The 24,074-nt window shown below is 37.6% G+C and overlaps 1 protein-coding gene across 1 annotated transcript; it reads right to left on the bottom strand.

Annotated features, from left to right (window-relative positions):
- Positions 1-4,071: 4,071 nt before the first annotated feature.
- On the bottom strand, positions 4,072-22,329 carry LOC139720351 (dual oxidase maturation factor 1-like). The gene is made up of 9 exons (XM_071631718.1): positions 21,780-22,329; positions 14,479-14,536; positions 12,020-12,160; positions 11,064-11,165; positions 10,399-10,552; positions 9,766-9,980; positions 9,123-9,307; positions 7,629-7,828; positions 4,072-5,731 (listed from the first exon to the last, which is right to left on the bottom strand). Exons 1-9 carry the CDS (start codon positions 21,942-21,944, stop codon positions 5,623-5,625), a joined length of 1,329 nt encoding a protein of 442 aa, XP_071487819.1. The 5' UTR covers positions 21,945-22,329; the 3' UTR covers positions 4,072-5,622.
- Between the last annotated feature and the right edge of the window lie 1,745 nt (positions 22,330-24,074).

Here is a 24,074-nt window from a genome sequence, read left to right on the forward strand (position 1 = left end):
GCCTTCAAATTGGATAAAAGTAGGTACATAGGACAGCATGCCATGATGAGACTTCCAGCCAGTTTTAGCCTCAAACTGGCTGAATTCTGGCATGGGTCCCTGTCACTGCAGGATATGGCAGAAATGCATTGTTATACAAAGTAAAGCAACCATTATGCAGATGTCAAAAGGCATCCACAGTCTCAGTGGTGCTAATCCAGGTATGCATGATACATCAGACATCTTTTGTCTCCTGAAAAGAATTCTGGTTTGCAAATGTTGACAGTGTGCTTTCATAAACATCAAAAGCACAGTCCACCAGGAAATAGTTGTTTACTTGTCATTCACAGGTGATGGTGTATGACGAGCATGTGTTCGTATTTGTTTTTATGTGTACACATTTTTGTGGCTTATATTTCTGTGGATTATAGCTTTTTATCTTTACATGAAGGCTAATTAGCATGTCTGTCCAATTGTTTTCCGAAGTTTGTACGTATGACAAGGTGCAAAGATATGTTGTCATCTGGAGTTTCATTTTCTTTTTCTTCTTGTGTGAGAACAAGGTTGCCACTAATGGTGTAGAGACTCTGTACAGCATTAACACCCTTCTTCCACTTGTAAGAAGTGTGCTGTAGATGTACTTTAACCTGCGCTGCAGATCACAGGGGTTCCTGTGACAGCCAAGGGAAATTTGGGGCATTGGAAAAAATCCTGTGTTTACTGTCAATATTGTGCTTGTGCACAACATTAGGGGCATTTGGATAGTGTGTAGTCTACAGAAGGTTAATGGCAAAATGGCCCATGATTCCCCCAAGTCTAGATTGACCAGGTTAACAGTGGTTGGCTTGAAAATACAGGCCTTCATATATAAATATATATGGGGCACTTATGCTATAAGTACTGTTTTGAAACCATATTTTTTTCTCTCTTTTTGTGTAGATTGTGTATATAAAAATCATATCTCAGATGTTAAGTAATTTCATGATTATTTTCAAAATATGAAAATGTGCCTCGTTTATAAAGAAAGTGTACAATTACCGGCAAAGACTGGATGGCTTTGCTTTGATATTGGTTTTGCTACAGATGTTATTATTTCATGTAATAGTTGTTGAATTGATTGTAGTACCCCTACTGGTTCTCCTGGTAAGCCTGCATGTAGTTTAGTAGCAAGTGTTATGATTATGATCCTGGAAATGTAAATGAATTGCGCTACATGGATGAATGTTTTACATTTTGAGAATGACCACCTTCCAAATTCTCCCAGCACACGGGCGAGTTTGGAAGATGCCATAGATGAGTGAGGTGTCATCACTATGTGCATTCGGTACAGGCCATCCTATTTTTCTATTTGAATGTGCAGGACTACATGTATGTTTATGGCACTCAGAAGCAAGCCACGCCTGTAATGATAGCTCCTTCCATCTCTAGTCTTTGCGTTGTTGAGTTCACATCCCAATGCATTCTCGCAGGTTTACAGATCAACAGAAGTTTGTGTGGCTTGAAATCTTTTGTCATTAGCAAGTTTTCTCTCAGCTTGTGCTAGCTAGTGTGATGCAAACCATACAACATCTATAGGGCATTTCACACTTGAAATTCCACCTGATCACTCCAATTGATGCAATCTGATTAAAAAGCAGGCTAAGTTTTCCTTTTGATTTTGAGTAAATAGTTGTACTTTGTGTGATTAGCCTTCTCATTGTATCATCTTCATTTACATCATATCCCTGTATGGTGCTAATATGCATATTTTGAAAGTGGAACATTTTTAGGTTCATTTTTTTTTTCGTTCATTGATGGCACAATATAAATGTGTTTTATGACATGAATAGACTAATGAGGACATACTATGAGATATAACTTTGTTTATTATCTGGATAAGAATGAAAAAAAAAGAAAAAAAAAGCTGTACTTGGTTACTGATGAATGTGTCTTGATGGATAAAGAGTATTTTAGATTTAAGCAAGATGTGTGAAAGGTGACCTTGGTCATGACCTGGCCAGTGGATGGCCAGTGATGGCTTACTGAACTTTGTCACAATGGATTTGCTGTACTTTTATTTACTAAAATTCCTTGAATAAAAGGGACAAAGTAAAATTATTGTGGTATTGGACTGTTACCTCATTTCATTATCAGTGAGAGAGTGTGTCATTCAGATAAACATGGATCTCATTTAAGAATCCCTCCACCGATCTTTATCATGCAAATGTGAGGGGGACCCCCCACTCTTTGCGCACATTGATGTGTTAATAAAGTAAAATCAAATACTTTAAAACGAATGTTCGCATACATTTTAATTTCAAGAATTTCGCGAGAGCCAAGATTTGCAAAATTAAAATGTACAGGAAAGTTCTTGTCCACACTATATGCATTGAGAGCCAGTGACAGTTTGCAAAGATTTCATGCGGCGAAAAAGGCCGTCAACTCCAATTCGTGAAAACTTCATGCCGTGAAAATATCTTACCCAACAGTAGATAAGTGGTCCCATCACACAATTGGTAAGTTGTGCAACTAAGAGGGTCTCATCGGGAAGTTTAACAGAGGAAATCATTGCTTACAATGTCTCTTGTTGGCATATACACGACTCATTACCGACTTATTTTGTTAATATGAATCCCAGAAAAGTTTGTATGTTTCACACCAAGTCTTTTAGCGAACAACTGTTTTGCTTGTTTGTTGTTGTTGTTGTTTGTTGTTGGGTTTTTTTTTTTTTTTTTTTGGGGGGGGGGGGGCATACATGTAGTTTCTGCATCATTGTAACCACCTAAACATGCAATATATGCATGGCTCAACATTAGCAGTGTCCCAGGGTTAGTAAAAATTGGTGTTAGGCCACCAAATTTCCCAAAAGGCCATCTTTTGGTGACTTGATCGGGCACTTGAGATTCAAAATGGATTATGTAACCTTTTATTTCAGGCCACCATACAAAAAAGTTGGTGTATATTATATATTATATATATATATATGAAGAGTTTGTTCGCAAAAACCGATAAGTCCATATTTGCCAAATGGAGATATTTGGGATTAAAAGTCAAGAAAAATATAGAGAGTAATAAGAACATTTTTGCTTCTTTTGACCATAACTTCAAAAATGTACCTTTATATGTTGTGACCAATATATCATTTAAAAGGTATTATTTTGTACTTTATGACAGATACCGTGCTTCAAAATCTTCAAAAATTGACATCGGTTTTTGCGAACAAACTCTTCTTATATATATATATAATATATATATATGTGTGTGTGTGTGTGTGTGTGTGTGTGTGTGTGTATGCAAATCTTAATATATGTATCCATTGTTTATGTAATATATATATATATATATATATATATATATATATATATGTGTGTGTGTATATAAATATAGATATATAATGTATGCACACACATACGTATACATAGCGTATATCCACTTACCAATGCAAGAGTAAAGATGTAATAACATGTCATCTGATTTGCAGATGTGATTAAGTCATTTATTACTGTTCTATGAAATATTTAGAACTCGATCACGATTTCATTTCTTTTCCAATTTTGCAAGAAATCTTTGTTTCTGGTCTCAGACTTCACTTAAATAAAAAAATAAATAAATCAAATAGAAAAATGTGGGGTACTCTCTCCTTACAAGGCTGGACTACTAAGTTTGGAATGTCTTGTCTCACTGCTGCAAATTTCCTTCAATTTCAAAAGCGGCCACACAGAAGAATTCAATGCAGCGCGTGTGGAAGTAACATTTTTGTCAACAATCTCATATTGTATGTTACACCAATAGTGTTTTCATAATATGCATCTTTAAAGATATTTCTCAAAATTAACAAAGTACATGAACCATGCTTTAAAGTGCATATCTGTGTTCATGTAGATAAAGATCCAAAAGCATGGTGTTTCGCAAGCATGGTTGTTCAAGTTGTATACTGGTTCATCACAGTGCTCTCTTAATGGGAATACACTATTTGATTTTCTGGGGGGTTTTTTATTAATGATTCTGGATATTTGTATAAACATACATGTTTGGGTTACCATCTATATTCAAGTGTACATTTCTGTCTACCCATGATATTTTCTAGTATGAAATAGACAAAATGAGAGAAACTTTTGTTTTGATGTTTCAAACAACCATTTATTGATAAATTCCCGTTGTAAAAATACACTGAAGCCGCCGTCACATGGGCAAAATATTGCGAAGATTTCTCGATCTTAAACTTTGCAATCGTTTGCCAGTGTGACCGCAGCTTGCGAGACAATTTAAAAGTCTGTACTATGATAGAAATTACACATAGAGTAGCTATATGCTTTGAGATCTTTGTATGTAGACAGTGGCACCCATGGCACCTATGCTTAAGATGCAGACATCAGCTTTTCACTTAAAACACCTTTATCATTAAACAAATAGACACATTCCAACAGATTTTTTTTTTCTCTTGAAACTCTTTCACACACAGGAACAAGATAAAAGTTATTTCCAAGATTTCTTTCTAGCGCTGTTACTCATTCTCTCATGCTATACCACATTTAAGACTTTCAAGAATATGACTTAACAACACATCTCAGACAGACACTACAAGTAGAAAAATATATATCCATTATTAAAATGGCAGGCACGTATTTAAAGGTACATATCTTTTTTCTTTTAATTATGCATTAGTATAAAAAACTGTGGGAAATTGTCTTGTGTAACTAACAATAGTATTCTGCCAATTATATAGGCTTGGGTAAATGTGTGTGAATAAATTCAATAAAAATGCTATTGCTGATAAGTTTTCCTGTTCTCTCCAAAACTTAAATACTACTACTATGTATATTTACAACCAAAGTACCTCAATATGTTTATGCATCCTTTCTCTCTTACATAAAAATTTATACATGACAAATATACCAATGAAGTTATTATCATTATTTGAGTTCTTTTCATATTATGTACATCAGAGTCTTGAATGGTAACCCCCATTTTGCATACCTACATTATTCAGTTTTATATGTTTTCTTTTTGTTGCTATTTGTGCAAAAACTTTGACCAATGTGAAAAACAATATAAAGTGACAGAGAGAAATTCAAACGTTTATTTTACACAAAAGATTTTTTTTTTCTTTTTACAGGTGAGTGCTCAAAATCCCATAAAAAGGTCCGTTTTTTATTTGTAATGTCACCAGGACTAGTTGTACTGTAGTAGAACTTTCCTCGTATGCAAATTTGAGCTTTCAAAGGGAAATAACACACCTTTTCCTTTTTTTATTTTGATATCTACTCCAACTAATTTAATTTATCCAATGTTGACTTGTGCATAAGTAACTGTAGTATTCTGTTCATAGCACTGATTGGAATGTGATTTATTTTGCGCCATGTTTGCATTAGGACACGGTCAGAGCTACAGTCATTCTTGTGTCAGACCCTTGTATGTAAGTAAAATGAGGGCTACCATTCCCTGTTGTTATCTACTGAAAATTGTGCCACACTTGCGTAATGTTCATATTTCTCAGTTTTGTTTTTGTGTTTGACGATGTCTACTGTTCAGCACTGATTTCCAATTGCGGTTCCTGGTCCAACTCGGCGCCGAGAGAGAGGGCGGCTTCGCTCTTCGGTCTTCCGTTCGCCTCGCTGCTCGTTGCCGTGCCAGAGTCCGTTGGTTCCATCTCCAAGCCCTCGTTCATATGTCCGTTGTCGGCTCGCTTGGAGTAGCGTCCAGCCTTTCCAGCGGAATGCCGTCGGTGTGTTTTTCGAGATCTTTTATGCTTGGACTGGTAGGACCAGACGATCTGTACAGCGAGGTCAAGAGCAAAAAGTTCAAAGGGTCACAACAATATCGAGTCATATATATAAACATGTGAAGGACATAAACAAAAATGATTCTTGTCACCACGATACCATGTGAATGTAATGTTTTCAACCCCGGAGGTTCTTATCATCATCTGAAAATTTGTCCATATTTCTCTTCTATTTGTAAGTCCGCAACACAGCAAATACAACATAATCAATAAATGGGCGACTTTATGAATACACCATAATTTGAAACGGTGAGGAGCAAAACACTATAAAACAAATTCATTTCTATGTGCACTCAATTAACATTAACACTTGATATCTTTTTAGAGTTATGTTGAAGTGGTCGGATGAGGAGAATAATATGACCAATATGACAACAGAAGTTGGATACGGAAACATGGCTATAATACAGTCTCACCGTCTTTCAACTATGATCCAAAACACTTCTTTTTTATTCATATCTTTCTCTTTTTCATTCATTTACATCTCCCCTTGGTGCATCATTCTTACGGAATATAGATTTTTGGGGTTTTTTTACCTTGTTAATACTTTGAATGAAAAATAAACATGCATGTAGATGTTAATAGGCTGATGGTTCTCCATTGATGAATTACTTCCCTGTGATACAGACTTTGTCACACACGTGTTGCTGTGATATTAAGGCTTGTCTTTTCACAAAGGTGTTTAGCATCACCGTACGGTGCAATAAACATAGTTGCAAAAACAAAAATAAAAGTAAACAAAACGAAACAAAAACAAAAACTCAAACCCTATTGATTGCTTCCTGGTTGTTTCCGTAGCAATTTTTTTCCGGCATTGCAAACTAACAAAACTAGCTAACTTCTTGCATGAAACGGGTCCCAGAGCTTTATCAATCAGTCTTTGAAAGGTGAAATATTGCCGTTGTCATATACAGGGTATATAGTCATTAAATTCATTTTAGTTAGCACACGCTAGAAGGACTCTACTTTGATCAACAGGAAACAACTTAATGTATGGCTACTTACATCCAGCAACAAGACATGTAAAAATGTGTTGGTCTAATGAAATAATGTGATGTAAACTTCACAACTCTTTCCATGCAGTGTATTGGGATTAATATCATACAATTCATCATGCAGCCCAAGGTATGAAACTATTCAGTTTCACAGGACTCCTTTCTCATGAAAACAAAAATAAAACAAAACACAGGACACAAAACAAGCTTTTATGAGTTCTTACAGTCGAAACTACAGCAACGTCCGATTCCCATTAAAAACAGAAATTCATTTCACGATTGTAAGTGAAAAAGTGACCGTGAAATATGGGTGTGTGTACGTACATGTATGTACGTATAATGTGCATGTATTTTCGCCTTATCAACCAGGTTTGTGTACTATGAAAATAGGTGTATAGGGAAAATGAATATTGCAAATGTTGTGTATCATAATCAAAATCTAAGAACATGCAAGCAGTTATTCAAATACATTGTATTTGATAGCGCCAATAAAACACATGCACACACACAGGCACACAGAATCACCTCTGAACAAAATAATTATACAACGCTCATGAAACCCTGATTATTGAGCTCGGGTTTTGAGAATACAGCTTGAGTAACAACAAAGATGTTCAACATGCCATTAATATCAGATGAGACGGGGTGAGAAGGAAATAAGTGTGGAGAACATGCGAAGCAGAAAAAGAAAATAAAACCTAAACACAGCGAAACAAAACTTCGAAGCAGGGCGAGGATGGTGTTCTTTATGTGAGGGTTTTATAACCCCTGGTGTATGGTTGGTGAGTGTATACTAGTAGTTGGTGCATGCATGGTTCAAACCGCCGACAATGGGAATGGGCCCGCTGTCCCTTATATAGTGCGGATAAGAGAGGGGCAGCGTCCAAACATACTCGGGTGCTGCTGCCTCAGCCGCTGCTCCTGTAGCCGACGCCGACGCCTCCTCCTCCTCTTCCTCCACTGTGGAGCCCTGGATCGCCGAGTTGAATCGCTTGGATTCCCGCGGTCTCCGTCTCGACTTGGCGAAGCGAGACTGGAACCGCGACCGGTACTCGAACCGGCCCTTGGGCTGCGCCGGTGCAGCCGGGGCAGGCTGTGCTCGCAGGGAGTTGTAGTTGTAGTAGTGGTAGAAGTAGTAGTAGTAGTAGTAGCAGTTGTTGTTTGTTTTTTGGTGGGGTTGGGGTGCAGATGGTGTGGGAATTCCCCAAACACATATTCCGATTGTTGTTAGTTTTTACCAAAGACGAACAGACATCCAGAAAGACAGACCGACAGACAGAAAGACGAAAGCATATATTGATTTCCAGTGGGAGATGATGAATAAAAGATATAGAAAACGGACAAAAAGCAGGTCAGAATGTTAGACTGTGCGAGACAGAGAACTAGTAAAAGCTATAGGCTCCGAATCAACAAATCTTATGTCTACAACTTCAAGTTCTACATCTGACACACTCTATTCTACGGAAACACACTTTTTGCTACGTATTGTTGTACATCCCAATATGTCTTGATAACAACATGCACTATTCTATAATTTTACATAATAGTCAGATAGTTGTTATCGTCTCGGGCAAATCTGTGTTATAACACAAGTTTCCGTGTGCCGTACACGGAAATACTGTCTGGGTACTTGACTTAGGCCTATATAGTTCCTTAACCCCGCCAAAACCAAAACGGAGGATTCTTAGCCAAAGGTGTGGTAAAAGGCATGTCAATTTACACCTGTCGCTGTTTTGACTTCATTGTCCTATACTGGTATCATCTTTGAATAACGATATACTTGGAAGTGAAACCGGGAATGTGGTTACACGGCTGCTCTTTCTGGTTAATATTTAATGATGTGGCGTCATTTTGACCATTTTCACCGACGATACGGCAAGCCGTCACTTCAGGTACACATGTTATAGGAGATCTTGGCAATGAACCACGCCTGGTCTATGATATCCCATGACGCACTTCCTTACTTCTTCATATTTTTTTTTTTCGCTGTTACACATGACTCGCTCCGGCTTTTACTCTCACATTTTCATACTTAGTCATGGGAGCTTACCCTCCACTCACAGGTACTTTAAATTGACATAAGACAGTTACCATGTACCATGCCTGTCATACCCTTTTGAAAACCATCCTACTTACACTATACTATCAGTATAAATGTCTTATCATTAAAAAAGATTGTCATTTTGTTTTGAAACTTCCGTTATTATCTGACACTATGGCCGTAGAATTCCATCAAAAGGTGCTGTCTACAGGGATCGTGGATTAACATCAAGGGTAACAAAGAGAAAGAGAAAGAGAGTGAGGGAGAGAAATAGACACAATAAAAAATATATATGTATATAGCCCACAACTGCTATCTAGAGTAGGTCGAAAAACGAAGCACTCACCTCTCCACCATCGCCGTTAGCCTTGCCGCTCGTCAGATGCTCGCCGTCCACACCCTGGCCGGGATCGAGCATGAAGGTCTCCTCGAAGTCCTGCAGGGGGTCGACGTTGAAGAAGGTGGCGATCTCCAGTGGGTACAGGTAGTCCATGACGAGCACGATGAAACCGCTTATGACCGAGACGAGGCCTGAGAAAATGACAATCGTAATCAAACCAATAGTAGTTGTTATACTTATAGATCATTATTGTTATACACACGAACTCTACTCTTTGAAAAGACCACGGAGGTGTCGTGTGGAAGAGACCAAACATACGATCCCTACTGATAAGATTAATATGGAATAAAGATTAAACGCAGAATAAAGTGATGTAATCATTAATTGCATTTTTTTTCTTAAGAATCTATTATTTTCATTATTAATGTATTATCATTATCATTATATTCAACTGTACACGGATTTCTTTTATGATGATGACAGTGTTCGTGACTGTGTGAGCGTTTACGTCTATGTGGCGGGTACGGACGGGGAGCATAAGATGTAAAAATACTAGCTCCTCATGGTGATTATGTTGTGGTGTCGGGCATTTCTTCGTTTTTTCCCTTTTGGAGGGGAGGTGTGGGGGGGGGGGGGGGGGCAGTCTTACCCGATACGAGGCAAAGCCAGAAAGTCGGTCCCTTGTGGAAGCGGAGGATGTGTTCGTCGGAGAAGGGTATAAAGAGTTCGGAGCCGTAGCGGATGGAGGCATAGAGGACGTTGGCAGTTAGCAGACTGCCCCCGGTGAGGATGAGGAAATAGGCGCCGTTCCGAATCACCATGAATAGTAGGATGTTGGCCAGGACCCACAGCGGAAACGCCAACCTATGTGGGAAAAGAAAATGGGGGGGGGGGGGGGGTGAAATGAATGAGTGCCCACAGTGGTGAAGGGGATGCTAACAAATTTCACCAGCAAAGTTGGGAACTCGGTATGATACCGAGTAAAAGTTACGATTTGTTTTGTTTTATTTACAAGGTTATCGATTCTTTTTTAATGTCAGAGGCATCGATTCTTTTTTTTTTTGTCAGAGGCATCGTTACAGAGATGACAGAACTATAAGGAGGTTTTTAAAAAAAGGAGCATGTCTGTAACGCTTTAAATTGGGAGTTTATTCTTAATGCCTTCTCTTCAATCTGAAAAAAAAAAGAGTTGAATTTGGAATGTTTGTCTACTTTTGCGATCATAGCAAATATGCATAAGAGTCATTATTTTCAATGAAATTGCGACCCCGAGGCTACTTACCAGACCATGATGTAGGAATAGAAGCCGGCCATGCGGTACGAACGTCCCCATCGGATATCCTCACCGTCCAGAGTGAAATACTCGGCTATCCACAGAACCGGATACGGTTTCCCTGACCACTGAGCTTCCCGGAACTCACGGTTGATTCGACCCGCTGCCGTCCGAATGTGAGAAAAGCAGAGTGGATCAAAGTAATGTCTAGAAATTAATTTTATGGGATAATTGCACCCAGGGAATCATGAAACCCGCAGTCCTTGTTCCTAGAGAAGTACATTTAAAAAACAACAATCCGCGTCCAAAAGACTGGTTGGTGAAGGAGAACAACATCTCGCTATTCATAATATCAATGTAATCATACAATGTGATACGTATAGGCCTACTGTGAATTTAGTATGGGATGATGAGGATTCAACTACAACAACTACTACTGCTGCTATTATCATTATTGCTACTACTACTACTACTGCTGCTGCTGCTTCTATTACTCTTACTTCTACATGTACTACTATTCTACTGTTACTACTACTACTACTATCACAACTACTACTACTACTACAACTACTACAATCTACTATCATCAACACTAATTTCATTATTATTATCATCATCACTATTCTGTCATCATCATCATCATCATCATCATCAAAATAAACATAATAGCTTACAGAATCGTCCAAAGCCATTTCGTCCCTGGCCTCCGTAGAAATTGAAGCGTTCATTGTAGTTGATTATTTCGTCCGGATACTCTTTGAGGATGCCGTCTGGAGCTGTTGCGATACAAAGGGGGAAAGGGGGGGGGGGGGAAAGGTTACAAACATTTCATTAAATACATATTTTCTGGGAATATTACCACCCCATGCAATTGACGTTTTTCTTTTGTTTTGCTTTTTTGTTATGTTTTTGCTTGATTTGTGTGCGTGTTCGTGTATGCGTGTGTGTGTGACGTTTTCTTCTTTTGTATTGAAGGGGGCGTTCTCATCTGGATATCTTATCTGAAAGTGTTGAAATATGAGAGCTAGCTATCCAGATATACAATTATACATTTTTCTTTCTATCCACATGTTTTGGCGTGTGACTGATTGCATTGGAACTGGATTACAACTGAATAAAATTACTTGATTGAGTGATCGATTGGACGGGATTGGACCAACTATTGACTGATTGAGAGATTTGATTACATGAGTGAGGCCCGTCTGATAAATCGATTGAAGGATGTTCAACTGATTGATTAAACTGGATTTGAATATACTGAATAAGATCTTATTGGTTTATTGATTGATAGATAGATAGATTGATTGACTGATTGACTGATTGATTGATTGATTGCTTGATTGATTGATTGATTGATTGATTGCTTGATTGATTGATTGATTGATCGATCGATCGATCGATCGATCGATTGGTTGATTGGTTGATTGATTGATTTAGTGATTGAGTGAGTCAGTGATTGATTGAGATTGATTAATCGATTGATTAACATGCAAAACGTGGCATGCTGAACTTGAACAGAACCTTAAAGTATCGAAATTGTTGCTGCTTTCTCTCATCCCTCTCTGATAACATTCTCTCCCTACCTCCCCCCCTCTCTCTCTACTGACGCCCCTGATGGGCTGACGTTCACCTCTGAGAGTGATGTTGACGCTGTTGAGTCCGATCTTGACCTCGATGTCGGCGTGCTCGATTTCCTCGGTCGAGAAGGCCTTGTAAAAGGTGGTGACGTCGTGCAGTTCGGCCTTTTCCCACTCCTGGCCCCACAGGGACACTGTTGGCGAAGGACAAAAGTTACCAAGGGGCATTGTTATATGGGCATCATCTTACTACCAGACTTCTGTACTATGGTTATTTACAGGCTGCATGGGACTTGGAATGAATGTGGTGGCTCGAGTTGACGCACTTTTCCAAACAGAACGACGAAAATTGAATATACTTGCACTTATTGTAGGGCCTTTACTCTTATTGTTATTATTATTATTATTATCATTATTATTATTATTATCATTATTATTATTATTATCATTATTATTATTATTATCATTATTATTATTATCATTATTATCATCATCATTATTATTATTATTATTATTATTATCATTATCATTATCATTATAACCATTATTATCATCATTAACATTATCATCATCATTGTCATTTTATCAGCGAAACTATTATTTTCTCCTTCAACTACAAACAGATAATTTATCAAAATACCGATAACAAACATCGAAATAGATCCTTGTATTATATTGATGGCAACAGATGAACATGTAGAAACAGATCGCGACAGTCAAGCCTTGCAAACCACAAACGCTGTTGAGATCAAAACGATACTACATGTTGTACTGTTGCTCAAATAATAAAAGTTGCTGCTCCAAAACTGTCCTTGCTGTAGCTAACACAAACACTAAAATATGTGTGGTGTAAGGATATTGAATGCACCTCTATCATATACCACGTGATGTGTGGATATACAATTGTACGTAACACTAAATAACATGCTTTAAAAACAAGCATACATTTCACTAGCGCTTCTCTCTTATTTTTTTTTTACTCCCGCACGTACGCAATTTGCTAACACACAATTCAAGGACAACCCAACCTTACATCTTATCATGACCACTACGTTGTTTCATGCATTATGGACCGATTGACTAATTGAAACTGTCAGCCCTGCGCCTGATAGTGCTTTTTAATAGTACTGAAATAATAATGTAAAAAATGAAATAGAGTTCATCATAAGATGACATTCCATTTAATGTTTTAAACTGTGTGACCCTCATCCACAATATACCCAGTTAAGGCATTGTTGTGTATACTATCTTATTAAAATCAGTTCCTGTTAACATGAGTGAAGTTCGTCTCTTGCAGACTTCAAGTACTTGAGTAATGACTGCCAGAATCCCTAATAGACATGCGACAAGATTTCTTCCGGGTAGTTATCCGAGTTCTCGGCGAGGTCAATTCGGCAAGAGAGATACGTGCATTTTGCGAGAGGAGCTCAGAAGCGTCCGACAATGCCAAAATATTCAATTACAAAGTGCACAATCACAAGCAAAACAGTGTATTGTCAAATAACAAAAAACAATCTTTATTCGAAACTTATTTTCATATTCTGTGTGCGTGTACAGTATGTATGTGTGTGTGTGTGTGTGTGTGTGTGTGTGTGTGTGTGTGTTACATTTTAAGTTCCAAGGAAAACATCATATCAACTTGCCAAACGTCTTCTGATAGAGAACCACTATGTGCAGCTTCGGCCATTCGTAAAACATTGGAGGCTGGTTAGAAAGACTAGCTTAATTAGTCAATACGACAATACTACACAGCTCTTCCTTGTTATGTATCTTGTCATCATCTGCAATTGTACGGTGTATAAAGTGTCGACGGCATTTGGGACAGAAGCGATCCTATATGGATTAAAAGTTTTGATTATGAGGTTCAACTGTACTACTTTACCAGTGTCACACTATCTTTTCGGGTGCGACTGCACCTCTCAGACCAGTTAGCACCCTCAAAGGTGCAACTTTGCACCTTTCTGGTCTGAAAGGTGCAAAATTTGCACCTGTAAAGGTGCTTCCAGTGCGGCAAAAAGGTGAACGTTGAACCTGTTTTTCTTAGTGTACAACTACATGTACTCTTTCAGAGAAAATGGGAAGAACTCACGAGGAATACATGTGCAATGTTCTTCCCCACCCCCTGCTTAATCGCAAACGTATAGGATACTTAGGAGTCTAAAAATACGCCAGTTTCATTTTTATTTTTACCCTATTTTCTGCATCTTGGCCATAACCATCATGTCTGCTTCCAATACGGGTCAACGATATCTCTGGATGTAAACACATATTAGATTCAATTCCGTCTGTGCGGTTGTTTCGTTCAGATGATCGGTTTGCACCGAAATGAAAATTAATGAATTTCCTCGAAGTTTGCTTTAAATTCTAGATGTAATTCTAATTTTAATTGAAATACTTATTTGAATATTGACATGAATGAGTAAACTAATAACAATTAGCACTTTGAAAACTTTTGACAAAGTAATAATCAAAGTTTAGTGAATACTACCACCTTACAAGCAAGAAAACTTACACATGATTCCAGCTCCGATGAACAGACTTATGGTGATTCTGATGAGACTGTAGCATCTCTGAAAATGAAAACAAATTAAGAAAACCGACATCGTGTAAGTATCATGCAAACAAACGCTTGATTACAGTCAAAACACTTAAAAACCATTATTGTAAGCAGATAAAGGAAAGCAGCAGGGAAATGTAGGCAAAGACATGGTTTTTACAAGCTTCCGAACTGAATAAAAAAAAAAGGAAAGATTCACATCATACACTGCTAACGCTAATCATGTTCTATTCCATCCACATGCCTAAAGCATCGCAACACCCATAATCCAGTTTGCATGGACCATTTGTTGTTATTATGGGCCATTTTCGGAGCAATCTTTCTATGATGGAAAACAACAACCCAGGGAAGAGAACAAATAGTGTCCAACCTGGACACTAGAGAGTTGGTTGCAACAATAGCAGTGGGAAGATGTGATCATTTTTGGCACTCTTATTTTTTCTTTTTATGGTTTAAGTCTCGGTGTGTGTTCACACCGATGTCACACGCGAAAATTAAAAACCTTTTTAATCAAAGGTTGTTCTATATGCAATTTGAACACTTTTCTTAACAGGGAGTCTACTACTGCCACAACACTTAATCTTGTGCTTAAGAATGGAGTCGCATCTTTATGCATGCCACGTCTTAGTTTCATTTTCTTTTCTTTTCTTTTCTTTTCGAGACCATAGTTTCGATGCCAAGTTTAGGCACCCCTTTTGCAACGAGGAAATGAGCACGCATTCAGTTACCTATAAGTTTCAGAATTGTGTTCGATATGATGTTCACTCATACGTTGTTGGTGTTAATAGCAGGAGGGTTCCCATCCCGTCCGCATCAAAGAGATATACTTTGAGGTTTCATTTAGTGTTAAATGAAATAGAAATATCAATGATTAAATTTTCTGTCAATTCTAAGAGAAGAAGGAAAACGTTGGTTGCTTAAAGACAGATATTTCACTAATTTTCTTGGATCACCACAAACTTAAGATATTTGGACAATTCATCAGTTCAGTAATATCTCATAACATTATACCATCAGAAGGTCATAATTATCTGCAAACAATTTTCAACGGGTCAGCACTGTAAATAGTCCTTGAATATTTCTCGTATAATCTCGTAGTTAACGGGTTAAAACAAAATATATCAATCTGCTTCAGAAACATCTTTGTGATCTTCTCATCTTACGTTCCTCTTTGTTTTTTTTTTCTTTTTCTAAAGTAATTTGATACTTAACGGTCTTATATTTCACAAATACACCTTGCCTCAGTTTACATTCGAACTTGGTTTAGCTATTACGCTTGGCGGGAAAACAATTAACTTTTGTTCTGTCCACTTAAGTTGTAGTGTTATCTGACTCAGATACAAAAACACGCGTTCTCGAGAGTATTTGAAATTCACACCGATCCTGCATGATTCCACTCTATACCATCCTAAGATTTATTTTTTTTTTAACCCGGCAGTTGCCTTTCATCGCGGAAGCTTTCTTCTTACTCAGGCTATTATAATATTACACAAGTTATTTTACGTGCTACTTACATGGTATGAATTTCCCTCCTTTCCAATGATCGACAGTTTGAGGTTGCTGGTTTTTACTATTCTCGAAAATATTTCGAAATATTTGGACGGTAATTGTGAAATAGGTTCGAATCGAAAGCAACGCCGATAGAGCAAACTGATTTCTTATTTTCAACCATCTCATTTCCCATGCAACCCTATCGGCCTCACTTCACTGATATCAAACTACAGTGTGATATGGTGCTTGATTTGAAGAAAGATGGAATGACAGTATCAGGTGATACGAATGAAGTTTAATCCTTTTAAAGCTACAAAAAGGAGTTATTATTTCTCTCTTATTCCAGATTTGTGTGATTGTTGTTTGAGTAAAACAAATTTTACAACTGGACTTCGATTTTGATAAAACTGTTACAATCGTTTCCTCTGGGATCATTCTCTCAACTAATATTGCACAAAAGGTTATACCAACTCTTTACCAAGCTGACAAAAGGGTCATTGATGGTAAATGAGATATACCTTCTAGGAGACAAACGTCACGCGGCAAAGGTCGACAAGACCTGGGGGCATTTCATGAAGGAACTTGTCGGATAAAATATCTGACAAGTCAATTATATCCGACAAGTTTTGAGAAATTCTTTAGTCTGATTTCTCTGAACTTGTCGGATATAATTGACTTGTCGGACATTTTATCCGACAAGTTCCTTCATGACATGCCCCCAGAGCCCTGTTTCATAGAGCTGTTCGTAAAGTTACGAACCACTTAAGAACGACTGATGATCATTTCGGATGTGCTATACTTATTAGAATTTCCATGATTCAGCACAAGAACTGATCATCAGTCGTTCTGAAGTCGTTCGTAACTTTACGAACAGCATTATGAAACACCCCCTGGTTGTTCAGCTTACATCATGTGCCAAACGGATGAAATGTCTTTGATCTTTAAGGTCGGAGAAAATCTCCTCCGCATTTGTCCACTTGTTCCGTAATTAGTAACACGCAGTATTATTTTGACACCAAAGATCCGGTTAATGTACCGTTGGTGTATTATAATTATATATCAACCTCGGATGTAACCTTTTTTTTTCAAAGCAAGACACAAAAGTCGGCATTCAACACTGTCGAAATTTGATGTGCACGTTCTCAAATATGAATATGAAATCCGAATAATGTGGAAGTGAGTTAAATCATGGCGGTTCATATTTTGGAGTGGAGGTTTTATGACGCACACAGAAAAAAAAAATCTTTCTCTCTCTCTCTCTCTCTCTCTCTAGCATGTGTTTAACCTATATTCTTTAAATAGTAAGCCACACACTTTCGTTCATTGTTTAATTCGATACGTCATTAAAGCGTGTTACTTCTACTTCTAAGAAACAAGTAACGACTGTGAATTTGTTTTCACTGTGTGTGTAATAACAAGTCCCCTAATTTCCCCAGTCTTCCGTGCGTGTTCTTGTTTTCGTTGGCGTGCGTATCGCATGTGAAAACAACAATCAAGAGCAGTCATGCCGCGTTGTGGGTAAAAAAAAAAAAATCATCACGGAATGATTAAAAGAAATTAGGCTTTCTTCCGATAGAGTGAAACAATGCCACATTTTAACGGCCAAGACTCGGAGAATAACCAGGATAATCTTTCGACACATTTTGTACTACTTTGACCGCACAGGCGGAAAAGATCTGTTGTTGAATGCACCATAAGGCGCCAAGTGTGGGGAACTTGTTCATCCGATAGAAACATCGCATCTTTAAATATGTTTTGAGGAGAAGCGCAAATCAAAGATCACACAAGGTGATATGAATATTAATCTTCAAAGTCTCAGAAACCGCATTTCCAGGATTAGTCGCTGAACTTGTTTTTTTTTTAATTGTCATTCTTATACTTGTCATTATTAGAGAATTCCATAAAACACAATTATAACTTGTCATTCAGTTGTGCCCTATCTTTGTTTTGCTGCTGTTGTTGTTGTTGTTTGTATATTTGTTTTTTGCCTATTAAAAACCATTAGGTATTTGTTTCAAAATTATCAGAACCCTGAAACGAATGTGGCCAGTTCCATTCAAAGGGACATTCCAGATAATTAATACAATTTCGCATCATGTATAGTCAATGACTAATTGTGCCAAGTATAGATTTGTGGGATATATTGTGGTCCATGAGCAGATAAGCCAATACTCTGAAAACCCCCAAACATAAAACACCGAACAAGGATGATGACATAGGAGGCTCTCATATTACATAAATGTAGCAACATAATTCCATTACATTGTAATTTGCTTAATAACTTCACCTGTGTAGAATTCATGCATGGTTTCTCCCTATTGTTCTCCTTCCTTGAGCACCAAACCACGCATTTTTATGTAAAGCCGCCATGTTATTATCCTTGTTTGTTGTATTGGTATGGATTCTTAAAACATTCTCAATTATTCTTCATCTCAATCACCATATTATATTCTGAAATACAGCACCCATGCAGTATAACCAATTTATAGATGTTCGAATGCAAAAGTCTTAAAATCTGGAGGTCTCCTTTAATCTTCCTCCGAATAATATGTGTCGCCAATCTTAAAATAACGAAATTAGGAGTTCTGCGGCAAAATTTTCCCGCAGGACTAGATGGCTAATGGCATGTAAAATGCGTTAATACAGATGCACAAAAACAGACGCATTAACGTATTTGTCTGTACTGATGGACACATTATACGCTTGTCTTCCATCATAATATTATCTCGAGACATCACGACCGTCTCGTTGGCTGAATAATGTGCTTTCAAAGTACATGCATCAGGACTTTATTGAAGAAAAAAAAATGAATACGACACAATACAAGGAATCTGTTTAATGTTGGCTGAAGTCATTAAATGCGTATCTATGCTGTGAGACAATGTAGTGATGACGTTAATCGCAGCACCAAGTTAGAGCTAATTAAACTTGGTTGTCTTTCGTGTTGTCATTTTGAGTAGCAAACTGGATGCAACGTCTTACTATACATGTACAATGCTTGTGGATTTTCTCAATGGAAGATCAATGCGCAATGCAGTAGAGTCATTCTTAACCTTCATCTGTAAATTCCAGTGTGTAAGAAAGCTGCGTAGTGAAAGTGAGCTAGGTTTCAATGAAAATAGACTCTAATTGTGCTATTGCTAATGTGTTTGCACTCCTAATATTATGGCTTTGAGACACACTTTGGCTTACTGTAGAATTCACAGCGGGGAATTTGTATTTCAGTCTTCTTTACAATAAGACAAGAAGTGAAACAGACTTCAGTAAAAACGTACGCCAGTCAATCACAACATGTACGAGAGTCATACAGTTTGTCTTAAAGGTGGAAGGCATGTAAGAGCTTTGGATCCACAGTACAGGTTGCGATCAGACTTGTAAACCAAATAGATCAATGTAATACAATTCCAAATGGCCCTAGATGAACCAGTATGATACATCTATCAAAACGATTGTTTGTCTATAATGTGGCAGCTTCTCTTTTTCGGATAAGAACTATGCTTACCCTACACTATAGGCCTGCTCAAATGGCATATAAAAGGAAATATAACCGTTTCATCGCATTTCCTCATAGATGAGATACACTGTATATAACATGCCCAATACTTTTGGATGAGGATGATTTTTCTAATCAATTTGTTGAGACGATCCCTTGAAAATAACGGCACTTCTCGAGTATGTCTACAGCTTCCTATATCAACACATACACACACAACTGATTCTCGGAATGACGGTTTTTCTATACAAATAATACCGATTTTTCCTTTTTTAAATTCATATCAACTTCGCTAAATTGCCTTCAGTAATAACAGAAACAGAGGCTGACATAATTGTGGGACTTTTTTCTTCTAAAGATACCTTTTCCCGGAGTTATACACAAACATTGAGCTTGAAGTTCCCTTGAGGGTGGCTCCACATCCTACAAGCTTTGTTCCTCAGTTGTATATGCATACATTTTTTGTAAAGTAATTTTTATCTTAAAGGTACTGTTTACAATCCGGAGTGATTTAAAAAAAAAAAAATCAAGATATCACATTTGATGCATAATGTGCAGGTCAGTTGTATTACAAAACATCCTATCATGTACAAATTTTGCAATAAAGAGTAAAATGTATAGGGCCTAAAGGAGATATCACTATTTTTCTCAATAAACCATAACGGTAGAAGGTTTAGTCTAGAAACATTTTTGTTTTAAATATTGTTTAAATTTTGTATATTTAACAAAACTTTAACATTGATTATACTGATTCAAAATTTTACATTGGTTGTTTCTTTCCCTGGCTCACATTTCAGAACTATTTTAAGGACTAAAGCTTAATTTTTCATCTGCATATGGTAAATAAAACTGACTTCAGAGAATGATACAAAAATTTACATTTTATCTTTGTTGATGTGTACTTTAAAGAAGCTGTTCAATATGAACTCTGCATGTTTAGAAGGTTTACTGCTTATATAGAGATGAGTTGAATGGAAAAGACGCTTTTGAGGAGACCATATGTACCTCGATTCTTCTTCTTCTTCTTTCAATAAAGTACAGGCCACCTTGTGGTGTATCAGCGAACAAAAGTCCTATAGGGCTTTTGTTCTTTGAATTGCGGTACCCCCTATGGTCTCCTCAAAAAGGAAGTTGAAAAGAGTATGCCCGCACAGTATATCAACTCTGTTACCGTTATCATAACCTTAACTCGTATAGGATCAACTTTATAGGGGGTACACATTGAACCCTTGCCATGTTTTAAACATACTTTTGTAACAAAATCACAAAATATGATATTATTGGATACTAGTATTGTATATACAGATATGTATGTTTTACCTAGAGAAGATTAAGTATGCAACTAATTTGCATGCTTATCACCAGCTGTACCAGATGCGCATTTTCATCTATACAAATGTAACTTTCCTGGAAAGTTGACTCTCAGCGGTGATGCTAATATTTGCATTTTTGAGCACTACTTTACATACTTGACGATTGTCATGTGCCAACGGTGAGCATAGTCGTAAACTTCCTATCAGAACTTTCGATTTTCATTTCATACGTCAAGACTTTGAATAAATTCATCGCGTTGTAAATATGTCTACAAAGTGTTTCCATTAACTTCTAAAGATATTTTGGTAATTTAACAGCCATTTCATGCAGCTTAGCTTGCCAATTATTGATGAATGCAGCATACTCATATTAGAGGAACGGTATGGTTTCTAACTTTACCTCAAAGTTACATTAGAAACATCAAACATACTCGCAGACAACACGAACAGGCCCCATTCAAACGGGAATGAATGTATGGGGTTATGCGGAACAACTCACCAAGAATTCTACCCCCCCCCCCCCTTCCACACACACACAATGGAGGGGACACATGCCTTCAGTTATGTTCATGTTGTTGTTTTGATGTCGTTATCGTTTATTGATCTCTTCCAGTCTGTTGAAATATGAAAAAAATCTCCGCCATATCGTTTACCAGACATCGTAATACAACTGCACTTTTAAGCCGATTTTCCCTGGTGTTTGTTTTTCTTTAATTCTTACACAATTACGAATTCTGACATAATTTACAGTCCATCTTCCATTTTTTGCTTTGCCTTTGAATCTATGTTGTCAGTAAAACTAAATCTAACGATTACACGTTTTAGCCATGCAATGTTCAAGGGTCTAGACTATAAGTTTACAATTCCTTTTCTACTTTCGACCCAATAGGAGGTAGACTAGAATATGATGAATACGGATTATTTCACGAGACAGAGACAAAATGTGCATGAATACTCACTTGCACTCCTCGAATTCCAGGGATGATGACCAAGAATGAGAAGAAGACGATGACGAAGGCGAAGATGAACCCGATCTCGAGCACGTCTGCAGTGACAGCTGTCTTGTTTGAGGGGTAGTAGGTAGGCAACCCCTGCACTCGCAACGCCGTGTAGGCATTCCCCATCTTGGTGGTAGTATCTCTCACCCCAAGAGAGAGAAGCGTATGGGTTCACAATTTACAAAATGTACCGACAGTCGAATAAAATGGTGGCGCAAATTCGGCGCTCCAGTACCAATGCCCGAAGACCAAACCCTAGTTACATCAATGCTGTGCTTTCATGCGGGGTTGCAAAGGGCCTAGAAGTCATGGGGAAAGCAAAACGAGCGAAAAGTTGTTGTGTGGCATCAGAGGGCTGAACAATCCTGGTCCTTATTTGCATAAAATTTCTTACAATTTGCATATCGGTGACAACTGAAGAGCTCTGGTGCGTCCATCCGTGCGACGCCAAGGTATCTCTTCTATTGTACTGCTGTACCCCACGTAAAATCTGCGGTGTTCGAACGGGGAATGCAGGGGAATGCAAGGGTGCTTGCCTCTTTGCCCAATTGCGTCGATAACGTGACCTCAAACGGTGCCCCGAGTCACGTAAACGCCACATCGTGATCACCTGAGTGACAGCCACTGCCGATTTGATATGCAAATGTTTCGTTTCGAACGAACAGGAGAGTTTCCGCCCACTCTTCTCTGCGTGTGTGTTTGTTTGTGTGTGCATTGTGTGTGTGTGTGTGTGTGTGTGTTTGCGATGTGGAGGGGGGGGGGGGGGGGGGGGTGTAATTGTTGCCGGAACTACTTTCGGTCTTCCTTTTATAAAACCTGGCACGATGTGACACGTAACTCGGGGCATTTTATTTTAAAAGAAAAAGAAGAGAGAGAGAGAAAAAAAAAAGCAAAGCAAAAGGGAGAAGATAAAACTGTATCACATCCTGGTTCATTGCTAAATCATGGACCAAATCAGATATGACACGCGAATCATTAAAACTTAAGGGTGGCGTGGATATAATTGTGAATGATTATCATGTCAAAAATAGCATGCAGAAAGCCACAATTAATTCTTCTTTACATAGCCAGGATTGCCTAAGTTGGTTTGTTTAGTTTGGTTTAGTTTAATTTTTTTTTTCTAATCTGCTGCACAGTCTTCCTTTAAACTTATAGAGATATCTGTTTTTTTTTTCTGTACGTTTTGTGAAAAAGTCTAACTGTTAATTGTTTTTGTTTGTTTGTTTGTTTTTACGTTGTGGATACATTCCGATAATTTAGTACCCACTGCTGGTACGTGCATCCGTTTGGAACTTGCACTGTACGAAACTAGCGGACGCTTTCGCACAAATACTAACCCCTGTATCGTATTTGTCACTTCACTTAGCACAAATTCATCCTATTGACCATTTAAAGGACAAGAAGGGCACAATGTGCCCCTGCCATACTTTCATTTGCCACTCATACGCCTTTTACCCAATTTCTGGTCAACCAAATTTGGTAACTTTCCCAACTGTTGTTGCAAACATTTTGATGTATAATTTAGCTATGTCTGATATTGCCTGTTATCGTGACAACCTGTAGTACTGTAAACTGAAAACTATGTCCGCCAGATTTTGCATGTTTTCTGTTCCAATTTCAGTTAACCATAATAATAATAATGCATAAAACGGGATTTCCTTGGCTATAATTTGCTGAAGGACACAAAATGTAAATTATAATGGTCGAGGATTACCCTGTAATTGTCTTCCTATCATTTTCTTTATTTCAATATTACAGGAATCTAACAATAGATAGGATAAAAATAATTGAAAATGCAGCATTTTCTGTACACCAGCTTTATATTTTGTGTCATTTTCGCATAAGATTTGCCTGCAGTTTCTTTTTTTATCATAATCATCAACCTTCATACTCAAAATCTCAATATCATGGAAATATGAAATGTGATACCAGTATATGTGTCGATGGCAAACAGTCACATATATTTCTTAATATTGTGATGAATAGCGCCCCATGTGTTGACCTTGAGAGATTCCGACCATAACAAATATGGAAAGTTGACTTGCCTTTCCTTTGTGGCAAATATAAAGATGATTGATATGAAATAAAACCTGTCTACTGGGGATACATGACGAAAAAGCATGAATTTAGCATATGTATTTTTCTATATTTTGGTAAATAGTACCCTCAATGGGTGACTTTGTAAAATTTCCAATTTTGGGTCATGTAGAGTATGAGTTGCTCTACCAATGTGCCAAATATAACGGTGATGCATCA

Source organism: Diadema antillarum, unplaced genomic scaffold, assembly GCF_040938485.1.
Source record: "Diadema antillarum isolate AM-2024a unplaced genomic scaffold, OU_Dant_1.0 scf00000127, whole genome shotgun sequence".
In the NCBI taxonomy this organism is placed as follows: Eukaryota; Metazoa; Echinodermata; class Echinoidea; order Diadematoida; family Diadematidae; genus Diadema; species Diadema antillarum.